This window comes from Carassius carassius, chromosome 50 (assembly GCF_963082965.1).
Source record: "Carassius carassius chromosome 50, fCarCar2.1, whole genome shotgun sequence".
NCBI lineage: Eukaryota > Metazoa > Chordata > Actinopteri > Cypriniformes > Cyprinidae > Carassius > Carassius carassius.
The window spans coordinates 4,717,966-4,730,212 of record NC_081804.1 but is presented as its reverse complement, the minus strand read 5'-3'; the positions used below and the strand labels follow the sequence as shown (position 1 = coordinate 4,730,212).

General features: G+C 39.0%; 1 protein-coding gene across 1 annotated transcript; it reads right to left on the bottom strand.

Annotated features, from left to right (window-relative positions):
- Positions 1–5,250: 5,250 nt before the first annotated feature.
- On the bottom strand, positions 5,251–11,660 carry LOC132133222 (V(D)J recombination-activating protein 1-like). The gene is made up of 4 exons (XM_059546002.1): positions 11,442–11,660; positions 10,030–10,356; positions 8,775–9,907; positions 5,251–7,881 (listed from the first exon to the last, which is right to left on the bottom strand). The coding sequence occupies exons 2-4, from the start codon at positions 10,335–10,337 to the stop codon at positions 6,134–6,136; spliced, it is 3,189 nt and encodes a 1,062-aa protein (XP_059401985.1). The 5' UTR covers positions 10,338–10,356; positions 11,442–11,660; the 3' UTR covers positions 5,251–6,133.
- Positions 11,661–12,247: the final 587 nt, after the last annotated feature.

Here is a 12,247-nt window from a genome sequence, read left to right as displayed (position 1 = left end):
ACTGCTGGCCCACCTCTTCCTTCTCTCTTGGAATACTACTATACTACTATTTCGGCAGTATTCAGTATATAGACTGTGTACAGTATGCACATTTTCTGTATGCACAGAACACCCAGATTTGCCATAAAGTGCAGTATATTATGCTTGACTTGACCTTCCATTTCCAGTGTGGCAAATGGTATGGTTATAATGGTAACTGCATGCATACTGTTTCACATACTATTTTAAAAGTATAATACATACAAGTATTGTTATTGTTAACTAAAACTAATTACAAAACAGATTACAAACCGTTTTTGTTCATTTAAATAAAGTTGAAATAAAATAAGACAAACAGATGAAAAACTGAAACTTGAAACTTATGCAAACGACTGAAAATAAGTTTGAGTTGAAGTACATGAACAACTAAAACTAAAATACATATAAATCAAAGCTATATCTGAAAAATAAAAAATAAAAAATAAAATTAATTAAATTAAAATGTAATACTAAAACTTCCTAATTAAAACTGAAAAAGGCTAATTCAAAACATTAATAAATTCTGTAATAGCATATCATACAAAAAAAGGCATTTTATGCACACTATGCAGTACTCAAGTATTCTATTCCTGATCTCAACCGCACTAGTGATGCAACTAGTGATGTCTGATGTGTGAATGAAGAATTATTTTAACACCAACAAAAATAATAGCTTCTCAAAGTCCTGGCAGACTATAAGAACTATTGTATTCAGGAATAAATAGTATTCTGGAATATAATTTTTAGCTGGATGAGACACTGCAATCACTTGTATTTCAACTCATTCTGTATGATTTATAAGTGTTTTGAAAAATGGGGACATGCGTTATGTCCTCATAAGTCACCCTCTCTTTGTAATACCTGTGTCATACCCATGTCATTATACAGAGTTGTGTCCTGATATGTCACAAAAACAAGAGCACACACACACACACACACACACACACAAAATGATTCAAAATGCTGCACAGGGACTTCTGGGAAGTCTTTTGAGGGATGACTAAAATCAGTGAGTGGTTTAACTTTTTTAATTCTGCATGAAATTGCATTTGCAACTTGTTTAACTTGTTCAATAGCATTTCACAGGCTATTTAATAAGATAAAGGCATAAACTGATCAGGAATTTGCTCAAACAGTGCCCAAGTAGCTATTTGCTTATAGACATTAACCAATAGCATACATGGCCTTTTGTCAGGACAAACATTTTTCTTCAACATTTTGTAAAAGGAATGTGTAAAGAAAGAAAAGGTGTCCATTTTAATTGTATGTTTTTGATCTGAACCAAGTGATTTATGAAAATGAATCAGACACTAGCCCACACAAGAAACCACACATTATACACCTTATTCTTCCCATAAGAGCAACTAAGGCCATTTATAAACTTTTATGTGTCTAGCTTCCGGTGTCATCTGCTTCAAGCTATTTTCAGCTGTACAAAAAAGCTAGTTTTGCTACTTGATCTTACAAACTGGTTTTTCCTACCATATTATTTTAATGTATTTTCTTAATTATAAACACACTGGTTTGTAGCGCTAACAGGTTTACCATTTACTACACATTGTTATCCTTCTCGTTATTTCCCCGAAGCATTTAGTGAATTGAAAGTCTTGCACTTTCACAGAAAACAGCGTAGGCCTACTCCTGCGTTGAAAAATAAGGTTCATTACAATGCGAGCACTGTAGTTTTTGTTGTTGTTTGTTGCGTTTCAGTCTCCCTCTCCATTTCCTCCTGTCGGTTTCATGTGACAATCTGCATTCATTTGCCACTGCCATATGCAGTTCCCTTTCAGGACTCAACAGGTTTATTTTACAGCGTCTGTAAGTGTGAACACTGGCATGTAAGTTCGTTTGAGCGGGAGAACAACACTCTCCAGCGCGCTTGGAGACACCGGAGGAATTCTTTATTTTGAGTTGCACCTCAGGGGAGTCGATGAGCCTCCTCTTCATGGCCCTGCTCTTCAGACACAGGTGCTCCGCTGTTTGTGTTTTTCACTGTTCTTCCAGGCACTCGTGGTTACGTGTCTTTGTTTTGTTCTCTCGCACACACATCTCTCGGCCTCCAAAACAAACACACGACTGCACGATGGCTCGCGTACTTGCGCAAAGCCCCCTGAAACACAAAAAACATTATGCTAATGAGGCAGGCACAGCTGTTCTCTTCTTCTCCCTCTCTCTTTCTTTCTTTCAACAACAGTCACTTTATTTCTCCTGTTCCTTTAAAGAGCAGCCAAGCAGAAACAGTTCATGTAAATATAAGCCTGTGGGAAATAAGGAGCATTTAAAAAAATCTGAGCTACCCCTACTGCCAAAATTTGATGTGTGACTCATGCATTCGGTATTCTGTGTAATGAGAGTGAATCATTCCGCTCCTCACCGAACCCAACGCAACAGACCATTCAGATACACAGAGGAGACTATTTTAACGGCACGTTACATAGAGAGGTGCTACAATATCACTGATGCATTATGAAGATTGTGATTATTGTGTCAAATGCAGGTCCAAAAACACCTTTTGGAATTGCACTGTGTGTGGCCCAATCAGGCATGACAGGTGACTTTGAAAACTCTGTGCAACATTACTCATTAGCAGCCAATTAAAAGATATTTGATATTTATTTGAGTTATACATGACTTATAACTTAGCTATATTTCAGTTATAGTTAAGATATTTGAGAGAGCGTCAGTGGACTCTACATGTTGTCACAAAAATAGAAAATAAAGTCTCTTAGTCTGGTCTAAGATGCAGTTACTTTATCAAAAATACTCTAAATTCTGTCAAATCTACTGTAATATTGTGACATATTACGATTAAAAATATATATATTTATTCTGGAATTTTTTACATTCGTAAAGACAATTTTTATAATTACCTTATTCATTCTATCTGTGTTGTCTTTAAAGTCAAATAGACTTAAAAGTACCCAGGTGTTTTAATCAATCAAACTGCAATTATAATCACATTGCATCTGGTCTGTGTTGTTTGTGATGAGGCAATTCACAAGCGTTTTCAGCGCTGACTAATCTACACCCCTCCGATTGGCCAATGCATTCCTAAATTCAAAAGAAAGGCATGTGATTGGTTATAAGGTTAACTGCTGCAAAAAATATATAAATAAAATACACCGCGTAAAAAGTGATCTAATGCAGTGTAAGCAAATCTATTATTCTGACGAACTGACACTTTTTCATTTATTTTAACATTTGGTTTTATTCTCGATAGTGGTAATACATTTTTTAATTATGCAGGGGCAATTTTTGATTACTTTGGTGGTACAGTATTTTTGCCACAAACCCCCGTTAATTTCCAACTCTGGTTTGAACAAACAACATTTATTTGAAATACAAAAGCTTTTGTAATATCATCAATGCATTTCCTGCTACTTTTAACAACAATAAAAGCATTCATTAGACTATATTATTATTATTATTATTATAACACATTCCAATCAAACTACATTACATAGAGTGTAAGTGGTGTTAATTTGAGAAGAAAGACCAATCAATCACTTGAGTGCATTGACCAGAAGGTAAGAAATATACGTTATTAGGATATATATTTATAAATATTTCAATATTTATAAGACAAGAATATGAAATATTTTATTTATATATATATATATATGTGTAAATAAACATCAAGGTAATTACGATTTTTACTATATAATTATTATAAATATATAGTGATTTAAAAACGTATTATCTTTATTTAGTGTAATAAGTGTTGATAGCCAGAACTTACACGCTTATTTAATAAGATGTATCTTGCGAATTCGACTATCTTAACACATTAAAACAAATCTAATAAATGTAAAAATGAGAAACGCTGATAACTGTTTTAAGAAAATAAGAATAATAGCGTTCATAGCTCATAAAAAAACATCTCAGACGTACCGTTTAAATGTAGAATGAAAAAACGCCAGTTTCGCACTGGGTGCTGGGTAATGCAGTCGTTTTATTGAAAGCTTAACGCGATTCTCTAAGAGAAACAGGAATCAGGAAAACTATAAGCTATTTCTACTGGGTGTGCTTCCAGAAGGAACAAGATGGAGAAGCATCGGCTCAGGGACGCAACCAGGAGTCCACTGATTTTGAGGACTCTGCACCTTTGTAAGACTCTGAGGAGCTCTACTTTGACCGAGAACCTCATGAGCTGGAGTATAGCAGCGATGGAGAGGGTGACACCTACAATGAGGAAGACGAGGAGGATGCATCTCAGACAGGCTATTGGATCAAGTGCTGCCTTACCTGCCAGGTGGACCCCAATACCTGGGAGCCATACTACTATACTGAGCTGACCAGACCTGTCATGATCTTCTGCTCCAAAGGTAAAAGTGGACATTGTGTTCATGCCCAGTGCATGGAGATCCCGAAAGACTTTTGCTCTGCCTCTCTCAAGACAACAGCAAGTACTTCTGCTTGGATCACGGAGGACTGCCCAAGCAGGAAATGATACCACCACCACTGTAGCCAGTAAAGAGAGTCCCAATGAAGATGACCCATCGCAAGGCTCCAGTTTCAATGAAAATGACCCCAGCTAGGAAGAGCTTTCTGCGAACACTTTTTGACTGAATTGTTGTTCTTTTAGGTTTAATATCACTAACAATATTTCAATTGAAAGACTATGCTTAGTGCAATTTTAAGAAACTAAAAGCATTTCTATATAAGTCTTGTTTGTTATTGCTAAGCTAATGATTTATTGCTTCATTAAAATGTGGGAGGACAGCTTGTAGAGTGTGTTTTTCTGTTAAATAAAGAGAAATTATTTAAATGGATTATATTTTAAGTCTGTTTTTATGCTTAGAATATATATATATATATATATATATATATATATATATATATATATATATATATATATATATACACACACACACACACATACACTTGTATTTGCAAAACATTCATGCATATGTCAGATGTCTGTCTTAAGTACTTTGTCTTTAACCACATACAATAGAATAGGACAAAAAAGTTCTCAATTAGATTGGAATTTTTTTATTATTTATTTATTGTTATTTTACAAAAGGGAAAGTAAAAATGTTTATTTCTTATAAAACAATTATATTCAATCTGTTAAAGAAAAGAACGTATGAATTCATGAATTACAACAATCACTGTAATGCTCTTACACAATGAAAGAAAAAAATTAAGACTGGGCAAGAACATTACCAGTGCCTTTGTGCAAGTCCTTTTTTTTTTTTTTACAATTAGAAACACAGTGTTCAGGAAATCAATGAACTGAAAGATACAATGCATTTATAAAGTGGATTACTGAAATCCTCAGTTTAAGAGAGCACAATCTAGTAAATCTAGCACTCTTAAACACAATAAGAGATGATAAAAAAAAATGAGGTACAAGTCTTAGTGAATAGAGCACACATCTCAAAACTGTAACACATAGCAATAAAGAAATTCTGACAATAGTCACTAGGTGCTATGTTGTAAAAGACATGGTTGAATACTTGAAATGTGTTTGTGTGAGCGGGATGGTGCAAATGTCCTGTGCTGTGGGACATGTAAGAATGAAGACTGAGGTAGATTATGGGGTAGGGTCTACGTAAATTTGCAAATGCTGTAGCATAGTGTCTGTGGGTGTTTATAGTTATTTGTGAACCAGTTGAGCATCATCAAAATACTGCATTGCTAAAATAACCCCTTTTTTCTAGACCTTCTGCACAGGAGACAATTTGTGTTTCCTAATTTAATTTTGTCTTTGCCCTGTGTGATCATAAATGTGGGGCTCCTTTAACACAATTTCAGTGACTTACAACTCCCTCATACATTTTCATAAATAACCCTTCTGTGTGAATTCGTGAAGGTGTCACAACCTGACAATACAATAAAATCCCTCATATTTCACAAGCCACAAGAGATAAAACTGAGACAATTTGCCTGTAAAAGCTGGGGAGAAAAAAGCCCTGTCCATTCAATTTTTATCTCTGCCATAAAAAATTTAACTCACGTTTATGCACTGGCTTCAGAAAAATAATGAAGTGAATAACAAAGCCATTACACGTTACATTACTTCTCATCTCAAGAAATAAAATCAATTACTTAACAATATTTTCATTAGCAAGAAAAAGGGTCCATTAAAGAAAGTCGATCAAAGAAAAGCTCAAAAATCTGGTACTTCAAGAGCCATATCAATTTCATCTGGGGTCTCTTCTGGTTTGAATGTGGCTTGCATTGCTTTTGCTGAATTCTTGTGAGCCTCCATAAACTTCTGAAGATACTTGGAGGTGTACAGCCAGTGGTGTTTCAGTACATCTTCAAGTTCAAATGTTTTGGACTGCCTTGCATTCATCTTCCGAAAACGTCTAAACAGCTTGTTCCCAGACTCATTGCCTTCACTGGCCCATGCTCCAATAGACCCGTCTCTCTCAACAATCTCAGGAACATGGGCTAGAGTCTTGTGTAGGTAGTTGGTGATTTTTCCATCATATCGGTACTTAAACGTGGTGGAAAGGAGATGAGCAAATTGTTGAGAGTTGTAGCTGTACTGACAGAGTTGGACAGGGCAGTCTTGGGAGGGACGGGTAGAACGCCACACAGGCTTCATCTGAAGGTAGAGGTCCATCAGTTTCCGTAGAGCCTCACGCCGTTCCTCGGAAAGAACCAGCTCACAGACCACCTCCACAGCTTCACGTGTCATCAGCCGACGAGCATAGTTTCCATTCATCCTCATCACAGGCTTGAGTTTCAGGTTCTTTCTTAGATGTTTATCCAGGGTTGACCGCCAACGACGGCGTTCCTCACGACTCGGATTGCTTTTCTGGTAGACTTCACCAATCTCATCCTGAAAGATCTTGTAGAATTCAGTAGCATTGCCAATGTCACAGTGCAGAGCATCTAGAGTAGGCTGGGTCTCCATGAAAGGCTTGGCGGAAACACCTTTGACCCGGTCACGCAGTTCATCAGCAGACTCTGAGAAAGGATTTGTCCTCCAGATCTCATAGCGCTCAAGATTTTCATCATGGCTACGTGTAATTGAATGTAGCACCATGTTCTGAGATGCTTCTGCTCGGGTTGAGTCACAGAGTGTGCATATATAAGTGGAGCCTGATGCTTCTAAGCCTTCCATTTCACGAACCATCTTCTCATCATAGCCTGTGCCCCGAAAGAAGAACCTAAAGGATCGTAGAAGACCACCAACAGATAAAATAAGCCGACTTTCCATCATGGCTTTCCGCTCTGCTACCACAGGTCCCAAGATGGCTGTCAGGGTCTCATGGTCAGATTCATCCACAAACATGAGGCACAGAGGTCTGCAGGAGAACTCAGAGTTTGGCTTTTGTTCCTGAAAAATGGTGATTCCATCGTCCTCACCCTCAACTCGGATGGAGATGGACATGATTGTGAAGGAAAACCTCACTGCCTTCTCAGGAACCGCTGGACCAGATCCATGCTTCTCGCCGACATCTCCCATACCATCACATGATTCTTTCACCACAACGGTAAAACCAGAGGTGCACATGCTGTCGTCCAGCTCCCTCTCTCTCAGTCCTTCCATTATGTCCTCTTCCAAATCTTTTAATGCAGAAACCAGTGCCACATCATAACGGAATCTTCTGGAAATGGTGTCCACAGGGACATCGTCAACAGAGGTTGTCCAACCAGAGAGGCCATCAATGATTCCCACATCCCAGGAGCTGGAAACGTTTTTTAAAGCTGGCTGCCACTCAAATTGGTGGAACCCAGGGAGAAGCTCTTTCTCAGCATTGCGTAGAGTGTGCAGTGGCTGGAATATCTGGCGGCCACTAGTGGCCTTTACAGTGCGGTACATCTTGTGGTACTGACTGCAGCTAAGGAAGGTGTTTACCCTTATAGCCAAACACACTGCAGGATGCAGCCCACACCCTCTGCCTGAAAGAGAATAGAGAGGGAAAACAAAACTGTGTGAGATAGAATCAGAAGTTTGAATTCATAGAATTGTTTATCCAGAATAAACTCAAAATAAGTGAGAATGTGAGCTTGCATGTGTGATTATGTACCTACAGTATGTGTGTTTATGGACTGTTTTCAGAGCAAATGAGTGCTAGCATATCTGGAATTCTGATTGTAATTGCAGCATGTAATGTGTCCTAATTGTTCTAGATTTGTGAGATTATTAATGCTTAAAGATTAATTATTAATTATTAAAGATTATTAAAGTTAGAAAAGAGGTGACTCAGCTATGCTGGAAATGCTGATCTATCAGCTGATGATGAAAACAGGCACCAGCTGGGCCCTGTTCCCCTGGGGGCCGAAGACAGTATCTATGTCATTTGCAGATACATGAGATACTGATGTTGTTTTCATCCTAACAGGCTCTTTACAATAATTATTATTGTGTACTGAGTCTCACATGTGCACGTACACACAGTCAGTAAAGTGGTGAATATTATATTTAAATTGACAGTGAGGCACATAAGAAAATAATTCATTAATTCTTGTGTAGATAACATTGTGGACATGTTCAATTTATTTTGTGCATGTGAACATAATTGTGTAAAATTACATATTAAAATTTTTGTTCTATGAAAAATGAGTACAATTATCTGCAGTCAGGCATTGAAAATTAGACTAGTTCATTGTGAAAAACAAAACAAATAGTGATGGCATATATTACATTATAAAAATGGTATATGCTATTATTCTTGATGCCTCCCAAGCTTAGATAAGACAATAGTGCATTGTGTGTTCATTCTAGTTACATTCGTCTGACAACGACTGCTTTGACAGTCACATATTGTGGGTGGTATGTTTATTGGCATTACCTTGCATCATAGCTTCAAGTTCATCTGCTTGTTTGTGTTCATTCCCAGCTCTCAATGCCAGAAGGAAGAGCGTCAAGCAGACTGACTTCACATCCCCTCCTTCTTCCTTTTCAGCAAATACCTTCACCTGGTTCTTTAAATCTCTCAGCCTGTGCTTTTGAGCCCGACGGGTCAATGACAATAGGTGCTGTCGAGGACGTCCTCCTTTGTTGACCGGCAAGTAATCATCAAAATTCTGTTCTAAAGCTTTTTGTTCTTCCTGAGATTCTTTTTCATGGTAGTGATTGAGGCAGTGCTCCCTAAAGGAGTCAAATCGGACCCAGTCGTTGCATCCTTCACTGGGGCAAAGCAGAGGGATAGAGTTGAGGGTGGCAAGGAAGAATTTGGCTGGCCTGGTCAGATGGGATGGATTTAGATGTTGGTTACAGGTGGGACAGTTTTGGCCCAAAGCACGACTGTACCTTAGGATGCAGACCCGACAGAACAGGTGTCTACATGGTGACTGGACAGGGTCAGAAAGCAAGTGATCACACACTTGGCAGGTAAAGGCATGTAAGAAGTCTGCTGGTACTTCAGGAGGGATAAGCTTAGTGCTCAGATGGTCCCTCTGGCATTGGGTGATATTCTTTACCCATTGTCCTCTCTGAACTGAAAGTTTTAACCGTTCTTGTCCACCTGATCCAGTATTCTCTGTGGTCTGTCTCCACACTCTATTTGTCCCTGGGGATTCTGAGGAGTCCCTTTTGATTCTCTTTGGATGGCTGTGTGCAATTTTAAGTGGTTTGGCCCGCTTCCTTCCTATTCGGTGAAAAGAGCTCTTCTTAGGGAAGCAGAGGTTGCAATGGGTGTTGTGGGGCTTCCAGTCTGGAATCTGAGTCCTAGTGAAAGAACAGAAACCTCCTCCCCTCATGACAGCAGTCCAGCATCTGTGACAAAATAAAGATGGATGCACCGTCTCCATGTCGGTTGTCACATCCACCTTGAAGACCTTCAAGATCACCTCTGGCCAGTTCAGAAACTTACAGCCCATCCTACGCAAGGCACACCGGCTGGACACTTCCAAGTCTCCCTGGACTACATGCGACAGACCTTTAGCCTTCTGTATTGAAAGGCCACAAAGGCGACACAGACATCTGCAAAAGACACAAGCAAATTAATCTTAAACTAAGATAAACAAAGACATGCTTCTAAATGTACACAAGTCAAGTCAACATTCAGAATTCATGCAGTTGACACTATATTTTATTAGACTCACTTGAGAAGATTCATATGTGTATCAATTTCCTGGAGCTTAAGGTCCACTCTCCCTTGAGCAGTCTCCATGTTTTCCTTACTCTTCCCTCCAAAACAGAGCTTCATAACACTGCCAGGAGAGCCTGCGTTTTCCATTGCTACCTCTGGCTGGTTTTCCTTCTCCACCGGTGCTTCATTAGGCAGAGGGGCCTTCTCCATGGACCTGACCCGAAAGAGCTTAAACTTCCATTCCAAAAACTTAGGATGAGACAGTTCGTCAGGCATGGAGGCTCTGGGAGCATCTTCAAAACTCCACCTCCCTTTCTCCATAGTGTCAGCTTAGTCTCAGCTGCTTTCAAGAATTAGAAAAGAAAGCGAGAAGGAATAAGATTAATTCTTTATGAATCAAGAGTTTATGAGACTATGAGATTAGCTGGGCTGCCAAGGAATATTCTGAGGTGTAACAGAAAAGGCGGGTTTCAGGCTTTCAAATCCACAAAAGAAGAGCAAAACAACATAATTTCCAAGGCTGTGATTTACTTAGGTCTATAGGCTTAGTTTGTTAAAAGCGGCCCTGAAATCCCAGCCCAAACGGAAGAGCTTTGCTCTGACCCAGAGTACAGCATTATACCGTAAGTGGCATTTAAAGCCTCTGTAAAATGCATGAGACAAGGTTTCAGAAATCGATCTGCTGCTGAAAACTTAATTTCTCTCCTCGCCAACATTCCCGCTAAGGGACCCACTATGTCCTTTTTCTATCCCTCATCTTTCATTTAATTTTTTGCCCCTCATCTTTCTCAGGTACCAAAGAATTTGCTAAATGGACACCTCTAGGGCTGTCAATCAGTTATCATAATAGTAATTTACTGTGCTGAACCAGGAGTTTAAGTCCATGGAAGAGCATGCTGGCATTTAATGGATTACTCGAGAGAAAGGGAGAGAGGCAAGTCTTATGATGCACAGCCATTGACTGAAGTGGGATGAAGGGAAATTGTAATGCCAGCAGTTCCCTATGAATCAGATTCTATCCTGTTTCAACCATGTCACTCCCAGAGTGCCGTAATCTGCATAAACACACAAATAAAAACAAAGACTACCTCAGAAGTCACATCACTTGGACTAGTAGTAGCTGTCAAACCCTTGCAGACTCTCAAAACAACTGTGTCATGATGTGATGCTCCGCTCACATCCTATCCATAAGAATGTAAAATGGTCCTCTTTCCTGATCAATAAATCAACAAACGCTTACCATAACACTCCCATGGCGAGCACATGCTGGCATTTTCTCTCTTTCTCTCTCTCTTTCTTTTTCTCACTCTCAGCTTGTGTTTGCACCCTGGGTCTCTCCAGCTATCAGCTCTGAAGTGAACTATTGAGACACGCATACACACAAACAGCTGAGTGCATTCAGTCTGTCAGTCAGTTGGGTCCTACCTTGTTTTTGAGGCTCAGCTGGTGAATTCTCCCCTGGGGCCTTTCCGCATGGGTGCACAGGGGAGGCCTAGTGTGTTTTTGAGTGCGGATGTCTTCCAGACTCTCTATCTAAGAGTGTCTGCTGGCTGGATCTCAGTCGCTTGCTGCTCCTATAAAAGACTGTCTCTCCATAGGAAGAGAGTCCTATTTATACCTCTCTGTGGGGCCTTAACCACCACATTTTAGCACCTGAGAAACATGGGAGGTCTCGGGAAGGGGGGGGGGGGGGTGATGCTAACCACACACACACACAGAGAGAAAGAGAGAGAGAGAGAGATTTACTAAACTACCTAATGAAGACTTAGACTTCTATTGTTTCTAACAGTTCATTTAGTCTTATTTAGACAGTCCGTTGACTAAAAGTAACTTTGCAACTACATTTCAACTACCTGTCCTTAGAGTATTAGACTATATGCTTAATATTTGCTAACACTTTATTTTAATAGTCACCCAAACAGATTCTACATACAGAGATAGTAGAGAGAGTAACTTTGCGAGTACATGTTGACTAATCCTAACTAAACTGAATAATAAATTACTAATATACTAGTAAGAGTTGAAATGTACCGTAGGTGCAAAGTTACTTAGTCAACAAAATTTCTAAAGGGGGCCTTCAAAATAAAGTGTAACCTTATTGTTTTTACATGATGCTAATTATAAGTAAAATACAGGCTAACTTTAACCATACAAATAAACATTTAGCTATCCATTTCAAAGTAAAGTCTTACACATATGCACCAATATGAGACATCATAGAGCTACCATCT